General features: G+C 52.0%; 6 protein-coding genes across 6 annotated transcripts; 3 read left to right on the top strand and 3 right to left on the bottom strand.

The window, feature by feature from the left end:
• Positions 1 to 93: 93 nt before the first annotated feature.
• Positions 94 to 4,473, bottom strand: NCS57_00649900 (uncharacterized protein; the record flags this gene model as incomplete). The annotated part of the gene is made up of 1 exon (XM_053056385.1): positions 94 to 4,473. The coding sequence occupies one exon, from the start codon at positions 4,471 to 4,473 to the stop codon at positions 94 to 96; it is 4,380 nt and encodes a 1,459-aa protein (XP_052915340.1).
• Positions 4,474 to 5,257: 784 nt separating this feature from the next.
• Positions 5,258 to 5,996, bottom strand: NCS57_00649800 (uncharacterized protein; the record flags this gene model as incomplete). The annotated part of the gene is made up of 2 exons (XM_053056384.1): positions 5,258 to 5,548; positions 5,598 to 5,996. The coding sequence occupies 2 exons, from the start codon at positions 5,994 to 5,996 to the stop codon at positions 5,258 to 5,260; spliced, it is 690 nt and encodes a 229-aa protein (XP_052915339.1).
• Positions 5,997 to 7,251: 1,255 nt separating this feature from the next.
• NCS57_00649700 (FAD-binding FR-type domain-containing protein) lies at positions 7,252 to 9,125 on the top strand (the record flags this gene model as incomplete). Its single annotated transcript, XM_053056383.1, has 2 exons — positions 7,252 to 7,397; positions 7,445 to 9,125. The coding sequence occupies 2 exons, from the start codon at positions 7,252 to 7,254 to the stop codon at positions 9,123 to 9,125; spliced, it is 1,827 nt and encodes a 608-aa protein (XP_052915338.1).
• A 307-nt stretch (positions 9,126 to 9,432) lies between these two features.
• On the top strand, positions 9,433 to 13,428 carry NCS57_00649600 (uncharacterized protein; the record flags this gene model as incomplete). The annotated part of the gene is made up of 4 exons (XM_053056382.1): positions 9,433 to 9,666; positions 9,720 to 9,961; positions 10,010 to 10,041; positions 13,025 to 13,428. Exons 1-4 carry the CDS (start codon positions 9,499 to 9,501, stop codon positions 13,426 to 13,428), a joined length of 846 nt encoding a protein of 281 aa, XP_052915337.1. The 5' UTR covers positions 9,433 to 9,498.
• Positions 13,429 to 13,872: 444 nt separating this feature from the next.
• Positions 13,873 to 14,433, top strand: NCS57_00649500 (uncharacterized protein; the record flags this gene model as incomplete). The annotated part of the gene is made up of 2 exons (XM_053056381.1): positions 13,873 to 14,103; positions 14,149 to 14,433. The coding sequence occupies 2 exons, from the start codon at positions 13,873 to 13,875 to the stop codon at positions 14,431 to 14,433; spliced, it is 516 nt and encodes a 171-aa protein (XP_052915336.1).
• A 640-nt stretch (positions 14,434 to 15,073) lies between these two features.
• Positions 15,074 to 16,914, bottom strand: NCS57_00649400 (AA-permease domain-containing protein; the record flags this gene model as incomplete). Its single annotated transcript, XM_053056380.1, has 4 exons — positions 15,074 to 15,113; positions 15,160 to 15,309; positions 15,357 to 16,642; positions 16,699 to 16,914. 4 exons carry the CDS (start codon positions 16,912 to 16,914, stop codon positions 15,074 to 15,076), a joined length of 1,692 nt encoding a protein of 563 aa, XP_052915335.1.
• Between the last annotated feature and the right edge of the window lie 1,354 nt (positions 16,915 to 18,268).

Raw genomic sequence — 18,268 nt, 5'->3', positions numbered from 1 at the left:
ACCAAGCAATCTATGATCTTTTGATGTAACAAGCACATGACTACGCGGCCATGAAGAAAACAAGCAATGCTCTTCCAACACTCGACCAGATCTCTACCTCAGGTTTCTCGCCGGTCCGCATTCAACAACCTTTCCATGATCCAGACGCAAGCACCAGTTTGCATCCTCCACAGCCTCTAGACGATGCGCAATCGTGATGACAGTGCTGTTCTTTAGTTCCTGTCTCAAGATGCGCTGAACCGTCGCTGCGGTACCGCGATCGATGGACGCGGTGGCCTCGTCTAGAATCACCAGTCCACTCCTCCGCAAGACGGCTCGTCCGATACCAACCAGCTGTCTCTGTCCTTGACTCAGGTTCTTGCCTCCAGCGTCAATCTGAGAGCCCAGACTCCATTCCTCACCAAGAACACGGTGGATGGCATTCGTGCACTCTTCATCCGAAAACTCCCCGGATGGATCGATGTTATCGCGCAACGTGCCAGGGAAGAGAGTCGGATCCTGCTGGATGAAAGTGACGCGGTTACGCAAAGCTGTGCGGTCAACCTGGGAAAGATCTACGCTTCCAATCTTGACCGAGCCCTCCGCAGGGGCTCGCGTTGCCAAGAGAGCGTTGGCGAGGGTTGACTTGCCTGATCCAGTTCGACCCAGGACCGCACAAGTTGAACCACCAGGGATCTCGAAAGTGACACGGTCCAAGACAGAAGGGAGATGATCGTCGTACTTGAACGACATGGAGTCGAAGCAGACGTCATCGCAAGGCCTGGGCCAATCCTTGGGCGGCTCGATATCACCATTCGGCTCCTCGGGAATCCGGTTCAACGCATCAACTCGCTCCAGAGACACAGCATCCAACTGCAGAGCCGCAAACTTCTCGCACAGCTGCTGGACAGCACTCATGGCAATGTTTGTCTGCGTCAGAACGAAACCGACGGCGCTTGCTGGTGTCCCCATGTACACCATCGACAAGACCAGGACGGCTCGCATAACGGCTGACGACATGCCGAGTCTGCAGTCTAGCCAGAAGGCCATGCTCCAGAAGAAGTGGTCCTGCTTCTGAAAGTCGTCGACAGCCTCGAGGTGTCTGTCCTGAAACCGACCTTCAACCTTGAGCGCGCGGATCGTAACCAGCCCGTCCTGCATGACACCAATGTTGGCAATAATCGGAGTGAGATACCTCATCTCCATACGGCGAAGACAGCGGGAAACAGGCACGTAGATCCGGAAGAAGTAGACAAACAGGAGCGCCACGGCGACGAGGATAATCACGAGGAAAACCTGGTGCGTCATGATGGCGGCAAGACTCAAAGCCAGAGCAATGAGGTTGTACACGAACGCTTCCAGAGGCGCCAGGATTCCACCGTCCACCATGCCCATGTCGGATATCAGGCGGTTCTTGAGCTGTCCTGTCGGAGTCGTGTCGTGGTACCGGAAAGAAGCCTTGCTCACCTTTTCGATGGCGATCCTGAACAGTCCACGCGCGGCGTTGATGCTGATGGATGCCAGAAGGATCTGAGCGATGGCGAACGACACGATCTGCGCGAGGGAGAGACCACCAAGTACACCGAGCCAGGGAGAAGGGTGTTGACCAGGATCGGGAAGACCCCAGTAACCGCTTGTCACCGAGTCCTCGAGGTTGACAGACTCGGATCCCCATGCTTCGAGGAGACCGGCTCGAGCAATGTCGCACCACCGGGAGAAGCTGTAAAAGACGGCAAGGGAGATCCAGAGATGCCATCCACCAGCACCCATATACTTGATGTAGATGGACAAGGGAATGGCGCCTGTCTCAGTAACCTGTTCCGGCACATCCTTGACTCCAGGAATATCCTCAGTAGAGTGATCTTGTGGAATCTCGTGGGCTTGAGTTCCGACAGGGCCTGAGTCGACGTGGTGAGGGTGCTCCAGCTCTTCCTCAAGCTCCTGAGGGGTCAAGACGTGAGCGTAACCGTTGGTAATGTCGATAACCTGATCAGCATGCTTAAGAACCAAATCATCTCTATGCGTGACAAGAACAATGATTCGATCCTTTGCCAAAGGTCCTCGAAGGAAACGTTGAACGATAGATCTCGCAGTATCATGATCTAAGGCAGCAAGAGGGTCATCTAGAAGAAGAATACGACAACGACTGTAAACAGCTCTAGCCAAAGCCACGCGAGCCTTTTGTCCTCCAGAGAGACCGATACCTCCCTCCTCAAGCTTGGTTCGATCACCGTCTGGAAGTGTCGCAAGGTCGGGAACGAGGGCACATGCGTTGATGACATCTCGATATCGTGCTGAGTCAAAGGGTTCGTGGAAGATGATGTTTTCGCGGATCGTCTTGTTCTGCAGCCAGGGGAGTTGTTGAGCGTATGCAATAGGTTCATCGGGTCGGGAGAAGAGACCGCTTCGGTGTTCCATCTCGTTGAGAATCGCAAGAAGCAAGCTAGACTTTCCAGAACCGACTTTGCCTCTGACAACAGTGAGACCAGTAGTTATCTTGAGGGTGAGATCCCTGAGGACGAGGTGTTCGGTAGCAGGTCGCGAGAAGGAGGCGACGGAGAGTTCAATGTCCTTTGTAGAGGATCCGCTAAAGGCGTCTTCGTCTCTGTCGGGTTCAGACATGTACTTGTTGACTCGGTCGACGGGAATAGTAGCCTTCCAGTAAGCAGAGATCAAGTCAAATGCCTCCTTTGTTCCGGACTCGAGCTGCGCAAAGAGTTGTAGTGAAGGCCAGATGACATCGTTAGGAAGACCCTGTCCAAGGACAAGCGTGTAAAGACAGATACTCGCAAAAGGATAAGTAGCTCCTCCGAGAACATTAATCGTCGAAATGGCAGCATTGACAAACGAAATTTGTAGACGCTTCCTCATCTCCAAATCACGAAACCTCATGATCCTCTCACTCCAAGAAGAAGTCCACCCATTGAGCTTGAGCGGGCGACTAGCCTCAACAAAGTGCGCCACAGCCTGTGCTCTCCGATCAGAGTGAGCAGTCCGCTGTCGCTCCAGCTTGATGACCTGCTTCACGAGGAGCGAGTTGCAGCAGAGGAATAGAACCATGAAGCCGAAGCCGACACATGAAGGCCAGCCCATGATGTCGATGAGGTAGTAAACGGTGACGATGACCTTGATAGGCTGCGCGATTACCTTGGGGAACTCCCAGAACCGCTGCGATATCTCGTAGGTGTCGCCGCGGACCAGGTTGACCACCTTGGCGTTGGAAGCCTGGTTGCTTGGGGTTTCTGTAGTAATGGGCTTGTATTTCTTTCGACCAAAGCATCCGTTGAAGAATTGCTTGACCTTGTCAAGGCGAGTAGGATGAGCATTGAATTGGTCCTCTCCCGCAGCAGGATCCTTCTCGGTCATCTCAGATCCAGGAACAGCACGAGTCAAGAGTTTACCAAACAATCCGATAAACGTCTCGCCACGGCATCTCTCATACGCCTTGCGAGAGTACCATCCTGAAGTAGTCTTTGAAACCTGACGGATGGTGTCGATGGCGAGCATCACCACGCACCAGAGACCAGCCTCTGCAGGGTCATTGTCATCGAGAGCGCGGTACAACTTGCTGGTAAGACGAAGATTAGAAACTTCAGAGACGCGCTCAACAATGGCGAGGAGAGTAGAGATGAAGAGGTCGAGACCGTTGGCTTCGATGAGGCATGGGAGGAGTTTGCCTTTGAGCTCGCGAAAGGCCATGTATAGTCGAAAGTGCTGAAAGTCGTGAGGCAGCTGCCAAACATCTTCAACAGAAATCTCTCGCTTGCGGCAGATTTTAGCAAGAGGATACACCCAAGTGACGGTCCAGAATTGGAAGAGGGTGAGGTTATCTTCTGGGCTGCGGAGAAGGTTGGTAGGGTCGCGTTTGGAGCTTCCAATGTCTGAAGCTCCCCATGACTGATTTCGAAGAGGCATATTGCCAATGATGAGAATAGCGACAAGTGTCAGAATAAATCGAAGGGATTGAAAGACGTTGAGGTTGATTGTCTTGAAGTTGATATAGTGAGCAGCGCAGATGACGAGTGTTGCCGACGTCATGAGGAGATACTGAACGAACAACAACCTCGGGGTCTTTGTAGGACGGTCGAATAGCGTAATGAGCATCGCAACAGTCCATGGCGCAATATCCAGAAATGAAATAGGTAGTCGAGGGTTGAGAATAGCAGAACAAACAGCCAGAGCGAGTCCCAGAAAGCTAATGGCCATCAAGCAAGGCGTCCAAAAAGTCCACCGCTTGCCATTCTTCTGACGAAGCCCAGTCTCTTGAGCAAAAGGCTTGAGCCATCTCGGCGTAAGGTATCGTAGAGGCTTAAGGAATATGTAGAGGAGGAAAACGATAAAAGAGGTGATGTTGAGGGCGAGGAGGATTCCAGCGTCACGCCCGGATAGTGAGCTCACCCAGGTTTGAAAGCTCTGCTGGTCGAAAGCGAGGACAGAATCGGTAGAGAGTTGCCTGGAGTTTCCAGAGATATATGAAATGTTTGCAGACGCCATTGTGATAGATGCTGAATAGACAGGATGCTTGTGTTGATAGACGTCGTGTTGTTTGGAACTGCTGGTTTGACAGCCTGCGTGTGTGTCAACAGCAGAAATCCAGCGATTTGAAAAATTGGGAAAAATAGAAGATTTTTTTTTTCTTTTCGGGGAAGGAAAGCAAGGGACAAAGGAAAGGGTGAGTCAATGTTGAGTTTACTGACATTGATAATTTACCTGCAACACAAAAGTATAGAGACTTGACTGAAGCCGAAAGGTTCAGCAATCAACGGTCGCGTACCAGATACAAAACACGAGGCACCCAACACAAAATTCACACAAAAGACAAAAGGCGAAAGACAAAACGATCCATTGGTGCAAAACAAACAGACTCAATGGCGTCGTGATGGTCAATTGAACGCACTTCAACAACCACACCAAGTTCTGGATAGCTTCGGTGAAGAGTTGAAGCTTCAGAGAACCCCTCAGCGGTGTGAATTCTCGCGAGAGAACCAACCGCGCCGCGATAGCCATTGTCCAATGATCCAGGGTGCTGTGGAGAAAAACGTGGGTGAAGGAGTGAGACGGCGTGGATCATGGCCGGAAGGGGTTTGGTATGGTGTTGGATGGCGGTTAAAGAGTTGTGCTTATGAATATCGTCATCGCATGTTGAGGCGATGGGAAGTCGTATGGTGCTAGCGGTAGAGGTACAGGCACGTTGCAATGGGACAGTCAGTATCTTTCAAAGACCCATTTCGAATTGTTCGCTTGCAAATACGAGTACATTCCATTCATTAACCCCCATCTAAACCATCAAAGCACCTCCAGCAAACGCCATGGCAAGCAGAGTGATGAAACCAGCACCACTCGCAGACCACGCCTGCAGAGCCGCAGCAGCATCAGCAGACTCGGTGGACGAGGCGGCAGAGCTGGTGGCAGAAGAGCTTGCGGAACCCGTCTCGGAGCTGCTGTTGCTGCTGTCGCCGACGAGAGCCTCGAGGGCCTTGTCGTCGGTGAAGTAGGCCTTCACCGAGGAGGCGTTTCGGCACTCGCTGGGGGGCTCGGCCTTGCCCTTGACAAAGTTGGCGGCGATGCACTGTTGAACGTTAAAAACGGTGGACTTTTTGAGGCAAGAAAATACGTACCTGGTAGAGGAGACCATCGACGGCCGAAGAAACAACATTCACCCATCCCTTCTTGCCAACATACTTTTCCGGCACGGTAACCTGGGGTTGGCAGAAATCACCAAGTCCACTCTGCTGAACAATGGGGAACAGCTGCTCCCAGTCGCCGTCGGCCTTGGCATCCGTGGTGACACGGAACAGCCAGTTGCCCTGTTGATGAGTCGAGCGGACGGCGATGGCCTCGCCGCCGACGTGGAAGTCGACGAGGTCGGCCTTGGAGAGGTCTGGAGTAAAACCGCCGCAGGGGGCCTTGTCTTCATCGTCGTCCTTGAAGCCGATCGAGTCTGGGTACTTGAGCTCGAAGTGGGCGAGGGAGATGCCGCAGAGGGCAGCGGCGGAGAGGAGGAGAGAGGAGCGCATTGTGGTGGTTTTGGAAGAAGCGCTGGAAAAGTAAGATGGTAGGGCGCGAGAGAGGCGAGGATGAGAGGGAGTTGGTGATGCGAGATGAAGGCGGGTGGCTGAGAGTTTTTGTAGCTGCGGAAATCGGCAACAGAAGCTACTGCAGTGTTGGCAAGTGCCTGAGAACGGGTCAAGCGCGTTATTGGCTTCAGCTCGTTAATTGATGGGACAGGAGGGAGTGTGGTTCATGTTTGACGGAGCAAGGGTGTGCATCATAATTGCAGCAGTGAATAGGTCTGGACTCGGCTCTCGAGGTCATCATGAGAAGTACGTCATTGAGGCCAAGAGAAGACATGATGGCGCCAATCGATCGTGTCTTATAGATGCGTCAATTGAGGAAGTATTCTGTGCATCTCTTCTCTGCAAGTCTCTATCTGATCTGGAAGCCACTACCACAATTATCACAGCCATAGAAGCAAACGCTGCAAGACACAAGCGAAGCTCTCACAAACCATCCATCGTCAACCTTGATGGTGGAGGCTGTTACCCCAAAGAATGACACCCCTGCAAAGCCGGGGGCTAAAGCGCAGGGTCCAATCAAGAGCCGCGTGCACGGGCCTTCCATTGAGGCTGTTTGAGCAAGTTTCCCTTCTCTAGTGCAAGAGTGAGGGCATTTCCAAAGACACTCGCTGTTTGCTTGCTCGGCTACACGGCATATTACAGTAGAAACACGGATGAGACGGATCAACTTATCGTGGGAAAAGAGGCGCAATATCGACTAATTTTGGTGAATTTTTTACCCGAGTTCCTGGTCTTTCACGCTTGTGTTTCTTGCCATGGCCAATCCGCATGGTCTAGATCGAGTGCCAATATCAGACACGGCTTATCAAATTGACCACCATCTTTCGAGACTGTCTCGTCTCTCGCGGGGTTCCTCCAAGTTACATCCAACATCAGCACTTCTCTTCTACGGCTCCTCCGTCTTCCGTGTCTCGTCGTTGCTTACCACCAGTCTGGCAGCTGAATCAACCTGCTCAATCACTCTCACTCACTCACACAGTCACTGCTCGGCACGTCACCCAGCCGAGGGCAATTGCTACACTCCCCGCAGCAGTCATGAACAGGTCCACAGCACAATGATCATCTGAGAAGCATCTGTATTTGCGCTCCATCCAGACCACCTCAACCGACATCACAACTTGCTTTCAAGACGCTGGCCGTCCCCGCGTCGCAAAACGACCGCTTCTATCCCTGTTCAAGTCCATCATAGCCCACCATGGATATGGACCATATGCATCATGACCCCGGCCTGGGCATGGAGACAAATTATGCCTTTGCCCGGGGATACTGGTACTCCATCGCCGGCGTTGTCGGCGCTCTCGCTGTCGTCCGCGGCATCAACTATCTCGATGCTCGACAGAGGTGAACACCATCCTCACCCCCTCTACCTCCGAGGCTGACTCGAACAGACTAAAAGCATGTCGCGACCCCTCAGTCGATCATCCTACCCGACCTCATGGCCCTCTTAGCCAGGCTTGGGCCACAGCAACCGCCATCATCCGCGAGATGGGCCATCCACAGTACTACATCCGCCTCCGCGGTCTCCAATGGGCTACACCACTTCCTCTTGGCCGAATATGGGTTCTTGCTTGCTACTGGGCTGTCATCGTCTACCTCATGAGCTGGAAGGTCTCCAAGAACGACGTATACTACTGGGAGCGCATCGGATATCGCAACGCCTGGGTAACTCTCACGCAGTTCCCGCTACTATACCTTCTCTCGACAAAAGTCAACGTCATCGGCTTCCTCATTGGCACCAGTCACGAAAGGCTCAACTGGCTGCATCGCTGGGTTGCGCGAACCATGTTTGTCACAGCGACGGTCCACGGCTTTCACTTCTGGACCATGTGGGTTCGCGCCGAGTTTCTCGACTACGCCCTTGAGATCATGCCTCTGGTCAAGTACGGACTCGCAGCTTGGGCGATACTACTCTGGAACGTTGTTACAGGCATCGTGCCTATTCGGAGGCTTTCATACGAGATTTGGGTTGCTCAGCATGTCCTGACCAGCATCATCATGCTGTGGTTGTTACACAAGCATATCCCTGCAAACGCCCGGTGGTTGCTATGGATGAGCATCTCGTTTCTTGTGTTTGACCGCGCCATGAGATGGATACTCTTACTTTGGCAGAATGTCCGCATTCGATCCAATGGGTCAGCTTGCCAGGGGATGAAGCATCTAGGACATCGGGTGGCTGCCCGGGTTGTTGGGCCTTCAACAACTGTCATCACGATCAAGGATGTTCACTTTGAGTGGAAAGCTGGCCAGCACATTTACCTCTGGCTTCCTCGCTTGGGACCATTTGAGGCCCATCCTTACACCATCGCTTGCGCACACAAGATAGAGGGCACATGCTGCTGCAACAGCATACAGCTGGTCGTCCGGGCGCATAACGGCTTCTCGAAACGAATTCACCAATACGCGACCAAGAATCCATCATCAGAGCTCACGGGCTTCGTGTCAGGGCCCTACGGTGTTCCTCCACGATGGGACATTTTCGAGACGCTGGTGCTCATCGGGGCATCAACCGGAGCGAGCTTTGTTGTTCCCATTCTTGAATGCGTGGCCGACGCACAAAAGGCCAATTGTACGCGAAGAGTAGAGGTCGTGTTGGTTGCCAGAACATCAGAGGAGATCCAGTATTACGTCGAGAGGGCCGAGGAAGCAGGGCGAATGGTGAGGGCCAAGGGCGTGACAGTGAGCATCCACGTTGCAATAACAGGAGCCAGTAAACCCATTGCTTCACCGGAGCCTCAAAGCCAAAGCGACTCGGACGAGATCCAGCCTACAAAGACAGGCTGTTGCTGCAGCGCGCCGTCAGAAAAGACGCCCGACGAAAAGGCATGTTCCAGCGACTCCTCAGCAACGCCAGATCTCATGCGCCAATACACGAGTCGACCTGATATCGAGGCCCTGATCCGTGAACCCGTGGAGCAGGCCTGGGGCGAGACGGGGGTGGTTGTCTGCGGCGGGCGAGAGATTGTTGCACGGACGAGGAATTGCGTGAGCCGCTTAAGCGACGAGAGGGCGGTGCACAAGGGGACAGGGGCTCAGGGAATTGGATTGCATGTTGAAGAATACTCGTTCTAACAGGGATGTTGTTGATACTGATATCATGGATATCCTGGGACGTGCATGTTAGAGAATAGCACTGAACACGTAACGACAGCTTAACAGATAATGATGAAACTATCTACCGAGTACCAGCCTCTCCCATTTACCAAACAATTCAATGTTTGCCTCTTAATTCCAGACCAGCCTGGAATGCCTCCCTTATCCACCCACCTTGCCCCTGCCAGCTGGTCCCGTCTCTGATTGGCTGTACACGTCTAGCGAAACCTCGTCCCCTCTTTTTGTTGTTTCCAGCCTCAATCACCCAAAACAAACCTCGGCCGGCTTCACCTACTTTCAAGTCTTGACCGACTTCTCATCAAATAAAATAAATGCCCGGAAGAGATCGCCCATGCCTCCTCGTCGACGGCAGCGTCCTCTGCCGAGGGTGTACGCCCTACTCAACGCGGGCGTGAGGCTGGTGGCGTGGTTGACTAGCCTTGCTGCCGTGCTCATGCTGGCGTATGTGGGAAAGGAGTGGCCATCAAAGGGCCAGGTCGTCATCGCAGGCGCCCTAGGTGTGAGTTTTTCCTGAAAAATATGTGTATTTCTCGCAAGACTAACACGGTGTAGTGCGCCATCGCCATGCTCAACGATAGCTGGGACATGCTGGCCACCACCGACGCCTCCATGGTAGTCCCGCGTCTCGCCGCGTCACGAAGAGTCCTGCACGATCTCTTCTCCATGGCTCTCTGCGTCGGCGGCATCATCATGATGTGGGTATCCAACATCAGCCTCTCACCAGAAAAGACGTCGGAGCAGCGTCGTCAAGAGATGTGGATCATGATGGCCCTCTGGACCCTGATCGCCGTAGTGTACGTTTCTTCCCGCTTTGATCTTCATCATTGCTAACGGTGCGGTAGCGCGTGGAGGTTGATATTTGCGGTTTGGGGATGTGTGGATTGTTCCGGTGATGCTAGACGGGCAGCAAGAAGAAGACAGAGACGACGAAGGAGGAGAAATGACCCTTGGCATCAGATGGGTATACTATGACGATGCAGGAGTAATGAACGACAAAGGGAGATATGAAAAGGACAGGCATCGACACGCGCGGTTACTCAAAGACAGCTTTTTGACGACAACCATCAGATATCGGCGTTTTTTCATTTTGAGCATACGACTGGCGGTCACGAGAAACGTGATGATATTTTCGAGACAGAGAGAAGGTAGACTAATATTACGGTTGAGCTTGGTCTCACATCATTTAAAGTGCTAATCTTTACGACCACTTTCAAGCTGTTCGTTACTCTTCGGCCTATTCAGGGCAAATCATGGCTGCTTAAGAAGCGAGATGGTTCTCGACACAAAGACATCAAAACAAACACCATTCAACACGGCTGGCGGCAGCATCTGACAAGCTTTTTCAGATGCATGATACCCCAACGAACCTTGTTCGCAAATGGCCATTATAAAAGGGGGCTTGCCCTCAGTTCTAGCAAGGGCAACAACTTGACCCTTTCACCCTTGAGGGGTCTTGATCCATCGAGATGAATGTGAGATACGGGGACGCGACAGGGCGAGTGGCTTGCTGCCTGCATGCCTTGAAAGGCTCCTCCTGCCTTCTCAAAGGCTCAACCGGTGTTGTGCACGAGTGGCGACCAAGTTTGCGTCAGGAGCGAACAACATCAGCCGAATGATGTTGGAGGGGAGACTCGATGGCTACCTCGAAGGCACAGTTTGGGCACTCTTGGTTCTGGTCATCGCGGCACCTTGTTCCATCCGCGACATTCACCTAGGAACATGGTGGCCAAGATCACAACGCACCAGGTTCTATTCTACGTGGGATCTTGGACCAGAATAACCGCTACGAACCGTGTTCGTTGTTATTGTGGCCGATGCCCCCTTTGGACCTATCGCGTTACTCAACAATAAACAGTTGGCACTGCGAGGACAGAGGAACCCTTTCTCGGAATGCTACCGGCAGCAACAGCAACAACGACGACGACGACGACGGCTATCTATTCGCTCAGTTATCCCATCAAAACCAGAGCTTCAACTATAACAAAAGACACATCAACACTTCATAGCATCATATCCCAATGCTAACACGGTGGCAAAGGCGGCAGCGTTGACAGCAACAACACTCGAGAGCATACCTGTCATTGCGAACTTGGGACGTTTCCAAGAGAAGATGTTAGCCACAGCAACAACATGCGCGCGCAAAGCTGCTCAGATCACCCGGTGTGTTATCCCACTCAACGACCACGACTCTGAGGTCGTCGATAAAGTTCGCGATGCAGTGCTCCGACGATGCGTGGCCCTGTCTCTGTCGAATCGCGAAGGGAACAAAGATCATCTCCGACAAGGTCACTTCCAACGAACCAGCCTATTGAGACTACTGCACCCAAAGAAGCTCTTTATACTTTTCAGGCCCTTTTCAAACCTTCAGAGGGTCAGCGGAGCCCCTTCTTCGCGGCCAGTCAAGCATCCAGAACCGATCGTGATTCGATTCCATCAGGGCAAAGGCAGGGGGCCTGGGTGTCGGCCAGGCCCAATCCGAGAGCTCCCTCCTCTTCCCTTCTCTGAGAACCCTAGCCGTGGATTCTCGATCCTTCCCGAGATACTACTCTCATCACGGAACAAACCCGATCGTATTGCTTTCTGGGGCCATCTGAGGCATTTCGGCATTTGGCATCGAAAACAGCTTTATCGGCAGGGTATGAGTGCTTCGACGCATAGCCCATGGTCGTCCTCTCGTGGTGCTTCTTCAAGACATGGAAGTGCTTGGAGAACTGGTGACGGGCCTCAGGTGCGGTCTTGGGTAAACTTGGAGAGCTTGGCAAGGTTTCAGAACCTTGCAGCTTTGTCCCCCGTGGTGCGTGTACCGGGTATCTCGGCGGTAGCTGTTGTCAGCGGGCCGGGATGGGGAGAGGGAATAGTTTGCGTGCGTTGCGCTGTCACAGGCCGTGTAAGATGGCGGTTGGGAGCGCCGGGTTCCCATGTAACTACTTGAGTAGGCTGAATACAAGAATCGCAGAACAGGTCTTATTTGTCCTTGTCCCTGTTGATGGCTTCACGGCCAGTCAAGTAGCACCTAAGGTCTTCATCCCATAACAACGAGCGCCTTGATTCCAATCCCACGCTTCCATGCCCTGTGGCCAATGCCATAACCATCATTAACTCAACCTCAATTTACAGCAGCCAGGGTAGGGTTAATGTCTATTCACAGGCACAGTTAGAAGCAATGGAACACGTGTAGGTAAGTAAGAGTTGTGCTCGTACATGACGCGTTAAGTATCAAAGGGCCCATTTTGGGTGTAAAATGACTCGGTGAACTGGAAACAGGCATCTGGCCATTTAGGTTTTGGGAAAGGCTACCGGAAGAGCTTTGCTGGGTCATGTATGTTAACCTACAGAGGTTAAAGGGAGAACATTAGAAAAAAGATGCACGAATATGGAATATAACCTCTGTTCCTGCATTGCCAGGTGTTACGCCGAAAGTAAGGGTTGTGGCTGCCTGTATGCCAGCAAGAACTTGAGCCACCAAAACAGCCATGTGTTACTTTTGTTTTCTTCCATAAGAGCCGGATGATTCCCTCTACTTTTCGGGCGACAAGATATGGACATCTTATAACAATCACCAAGTATTGATGACTTGCATTGCGCTCAACCTTTGTCGTTGATGCGAATCACCTCAACTCCTGACAGCAAGCTTCATTGGTCATCCCGAACAGTGATTTAATACCATCTACTCTATGACCCATTCATTACCTCTTTATCACCCCTTGACACCAAGACCCCGGTCCTGTAAGTCTCACGCCCACTCAGCACAACAGTACACTCACATACACCAGCCACCACGATCATGCATCGCCTCTGTAGATACCCGCGTCCAACCGTAGACTGCAAAGTCTACACCAACGAACCATACTCGTTAGACATTACGTCCGAGTACGCGAGATGCCCTCAAGAAGGCCTCGAGACCATCTTCACTGGCTTCGGCTCCACGATCAAGAACTTTGTCAACCGCCATCGCCACCGTCGAAACAAGGTGCTCTCGGTGACGGTCCAAGTGACTCTTCGCAGAGTCACGATAGGAGCCGTCATCAATTTGCCTCCGCCGGTGCCCGGGAGGGGGAAGCAAACTCGGGTGTTTGAGTACACTGTATCGGCTGAGGGGAAAGAGTACCCGCTGAGGCTGTGGGTTAAAACTTCTCGAGGACAGTTTCTAGATGGTGAAGGCGGCTCTAGCCCTGAGGAGCCTTGCGTCGAAGGCTACTACCGGGCTTCGTTGCACTACGCGAGGTGGATGGTGGAATCTTTCTACCAGTTTTCATCGTGACCGGGCTGGGCAATGACATTCTCTGGAGACGTTATTGGAAAAGAAGAATTCACCAGATCTGGGTGGCTTTCATTATTGACTTCTCGACCATGTTTGTCCTGGATGATCTGAATTCATTGTGGTCCTGGCTTGTCATTCACTGGACGGGCTCGTTTGCTATTTACCGTCTTCGTCCCTTTGATGCCTTTTATCTCGAAAGAGTAAAAGGGAGGATAGCAAACAACACATCTTTACAATGCCTCAAACGGTCCGGGATGATTCTCAGCACTTCGTTCGACGGGATATGATTCGTATATAAGCCGATCATGCTCCTCATATCGTCCTTCGAATCGAGAGAATTCATACCATCAACCAACACCACTCATACCACAAATCAACCTCTTGAAGGTAAATATTACCAACTGCTCATCTCAAGTCACATCACTAGCCTCTTCCCAGATCAAAATGTGTCAAGCCGTCCGCTACGTCTACCCCGGCTGCGGTCATCCCATCCGTCCCGACTCCGACACGTGGTATCTCGAAAGATGCCGCATTGCCCACGACACAGACAGTAACTGTTGGCTGCCTCACAATCTCCCTCCCGAGTTCATCCAGGACAGAGTGTATCACGGCGAAGGTCTGGCCGAAGACTGTGCTATGTGTCTCTCCTTGAACGCCTGGGATGATGATGACGCTGTCCGGGCATGGGTTGAAGGAACAGACCCCTCGGAAATTGAATAGGGCTCATTCTTCGAGGGGGAGGAGAACGACGACGAAGACGAAGATGGCGAAGGCGACGCCGATGCGGGAAATACCACCCAGCAAAACACCACGCAGATATCAACAGAGGCGGATCCCTCTGCAGAGGAACTTCCTGGGGCCGAACACCTTCGGTGGGCGATGAACAAAATGATTGAGATCGACAGCGATGCCGGGGGAGAGACTCCTCCTCCTGAGGACCGAAGCTTGGGTTCGGCGAGCATGGATCTTGAGGGCAGCCAGCCTTCGGAGATGGAGTATCACTGAGCATCCTAGGGATAAACTTTTGAAAGGCCTCCTTCAATCACATTGTGCTTTCGATGAACAAAGCAGCTGACTCCATTTGGCATTGCCCCTCTACATAACCTCCAAACATTAACCAGTCATCTTCTGTCAACCACTGGTTATATATGCTTGTTCCCTTGATCCAAGGATATCTCAATAACATATACAAAAACAACAGTGTTTGCAGTGAAGAGAACCGCCCTGAAGTCATATTTAAGCCAGGTATGCATCCATAGTGACATTTTGATAGCCATCCAACGTGAATCCTTTCGCCTTCACGGCAACAGAGCCCCTGAGGTTTACCCAGGCAATATTCTAGTGTATCACAGCTTCGAGTTATTTGCCCTTGCTGAGGTGAACTGGGTTGGCGTTTCAATGGGCGGGTTAATCTCTTTCAAGGCACCAAGACAAGCAGGACAAACCGTTGACGTGTTTAACAGCTGGGCAGCAGATTAACTGCCGTGTTAGAAATTGTTTTTTGCGTTGAGTATTATGATTCCAACATGCCCCCAAAGGGTTCGTCAGTTGATGAAACATCCATGGGAGTTTGACTCTCTGATATTGCCTATTCAAAGCATCTATATACCGAGGCCAACCTGGGTTCCTCCTGTTCCCAATTCCTTTAACCAAAGAGCTTATCCAGCATACGCTCAAACATGGTCCTATCCTCTGTTAGCAAAGATCTACTGAGTCGCTCATGATACTCACTTTGGCGGTATCGGCACATAGTTCTCTTCATATTCTCGCACCTCGTCGAGGTTCTTGTAGAGATCAACCTCGTGTGGCTTGTGAATCTTGGTCTTGTGGATCAACTTCCAGCCAACGTACATCACCGGGAAAAGACCGACAGATGTGTACCTATAACATCAGTATCCGAACTCGTCAACTTTGGGAACTTGACTTACGAGAACAGAAAGTCGGGCACGTTCCAGTATCCCTCAAAGGGCAAGAACACAGTATACCCTCCCACGAATGTCATGATAAAGGTACCCGTGAGGCCATAGTACGCCGCAAAGGGCATACACCACGCTTTGTAGGGCAGCGTGTCTCGGCTGATACCCTGGGCTCTCAAAGCACGGCGGAAGCACAGGTATGTCACGCAAATGCATGAGAAGTTGATGAGCTGCGAGGCCGTGACGAGCGAGACGAACCAGTCCAGGACCACGGCCGTGTTGGTGGACAGCTGGAGGAACGAGAGGAGGGCGATGAGCAGGACGAAAATGACGCAGTAGATCGGCACACCCTTCCGAGTACAGGTGGTTAGGAACTTTGGGGCCTTTCCTTCGAGGGCGAGGCCGTAAAGAGATCGCGAGGCGCAGTAGACGTAAGAGTTTCCGGCGGAAAAGGCACTCAGCAGGACCATAGCGTTAACAATGTGAGGCAGCACATCGATACCAAGACGGTTCATGGCAACCACGTAAGGCGAAGCTGCTGCTCCTGGCTTTCCGTTCGTAAAGGCGTCGGTCATCTCCTTATCGTCGTAAGGAACCAGGATACCAACACAAAGCGAACCGAGAACGAAGAAGGCCGTGAGACGGTAGAAGACGGCGTTAAAGGCTCGTGGCATGACCTGTCGGGGATTTTCTGCCTCTCCAGCTGCCATTGAGACGTAGTCAGGGCCGGCGATGGTGAAGGAGGCCTGGATGAGACACTGCAGGAAGCCCAGCCAACGACCCAACGCTCCATCGTAGTAGAGCGGTTTGAACGCTCCAGGATTCTTCCAATAGGTGAATCCAAAGCTGTCCCTGTCCGGGTTGGCGCCCACCATGACGAAGAAAGTGAACAGGATCAGGCCAACGATCAACAGAACCTTGCCGAGGGCTGCCCAGAACTCTGTCTCGCCATACCAATGCACAGCCAACAGGTTAATAGCCGCGTAGAGAACAAGGACAATGACAATGATAGCAGCGGTCGGAACAATGTCACTCCAAAAGTGAATAATCAGGTTACAGGCCACAACTTCGAAGGGTACGAGGGCAGCTTCGAAGATGAAAAAGTTCCAACCCGCTGCAAATCCAAAGGCCTCGTCGACGTAGCGACCCGCGAATCGGATAAACGGCGACGAGATGGGAAGGTAGGTCACCATTTCGGCCATGCAGAGAGTAATGGCGAGGATAAAGGTACACCAGATGGTGAAGGCGAGGAACAAGCTGGCCGGGCCACCATTCAGGAGACCTTTTCCGATTTGAACCTATATCCGTATGAGCTCATGTACTAAATAAGGGAGAAACTCTGGCATCCACGCACATAGAGGGCAGTACCAATGGTTCCACCGATACCAATCAGCTGAATGTGCCGCGACTTGAGCTTTCGGTGAGTAGCATCTTTCTTGGTTCCATTGTGGAACGACGAAGCATTAAGGTCATCGGCGAGTACAGGACTAGCCCCAGCTTCCTTTTCGCTCGAGAACTTGTCGTCTCCTGCAGGGTACGCCGGCGGCGTTGAGTTGATGGCGCCAGACATTTCGACCTGGATCCAGTCACGTCCAACTGGTAGGATTTCTTGTGTGTAGTAGTAAGCTCAACAGAATTGTCGACTTTGCTTCAGCGTATGGACTTGAGAAGTAGTGAAAAGAAGGCAACAACAAAGTCCATAAGCTGCGATACAGGTTCGAAGCTGTGATCCCCCTCACCAAATTTGGCGATGAATCCTTTAGTGTTGACGATCAACCTTGAAGCTCGGTCCAAGGAGAATCAGAAGCTTAAAAAGAGGAACAAAGAAATCAAAGACCCATCTTCAAGTTCCAGACTCTGCGGGCCATCGCGCGGCTTTTAAATGCAAAGGGGGGGGGACCCGACCTCCCGTCTTTTACACATGATGCAACACCAAGTTTTTTCGGCAGTGGCGAGACAAGAGCTGATAAAAAGTCCTCATGGAACAAGCATTGAGACCATGGATGGTTGCACAAGAAACCAACACTTCCTTCAGTTCAGCTCCCACAGCATCTTGTCCTCTAAGCCAATTGGATCCCCGACATCGAGTCTGACCATGCCATCTCGGCTCACAAGGGATCCTAGATCATGACGAGGTTTTTCCCCTCGGGGAACCCCATTCGCCTGGGGTTCTTAGCACAGCCCATCCTGTGCTTCCCCCCACGGGCAAATCCTTTCAAATCTTTCTTCGTTGGGCTTTGCGCTGGTAACGGTTGGCTCCGTAGATCAATTGAACCGACGTCCAAAAGTTCCTTAAGAGCCTCCTGCTTGGCGCCAACAAACGGGATGACGCCCAAGCGCAAGCCACGACGGAAAGCCTCAGTCTTGGATGCAGTTTGACACAACGATATCACGAATCACAACCTCGGCAAGTCGCCGAGTATTGGCTCTAGCTTGATTCTCTCTCTCCACTCCAGTGCCCTTGCTAGTCTCTTGTTTCCTTCCCTCCCCCTCCTGCAAGGAAATGGCCTGGTGTTTTTTGGATCCCTGCACAAGTCGCGTGCAGATATTCCTCCAAGAATCGATGAACTTTCAGCTTTCTCAGTTTACCACGCCATCTTCGACGTTGCAACGCATGCTTCCAACGAGCTGGTTCGCCACGCCTGTGACCAAATGCCCGGGTCTAGATCACGCTCATCCTTGCTCTTCGACTTGTCAAGAATGATGAAAGGGAACGAGACCCACCAAAGAACGACTCCATCGCTTCACATGGATGCGGCTGCTTTTTTGTCCCAACCACCATGCTCTACAACGTAGTATTGATAGTCGCGGCCAAGGATCCATGATACCCCTCATGGATTTCAACAAATAGATAATAACTCAGTAATCAGTTATCTAGCAATATCTCGCGTACGACTCTTCTGAGCGTCCAATACATGGCTGTT

The sequence above is a fragment of the Fusarium keratoplasticum genome, chromosome 4 (assembly GCF_025433545.1).
Source record: "Fusarium keratoplasticum isolate Fu6.1 chromosome 4, whole genome shotgun sequence".
Lineage (NCBI taxonomy): Eukaryota > Fungi > Ascomycota > Sordariomycetes > Hypocreales > Nectriaceae > Fusarium > Fusarium keratoplasticum.
This window is presented reverse-complemented; position numbering and strand designations above follow the sequence as displayed.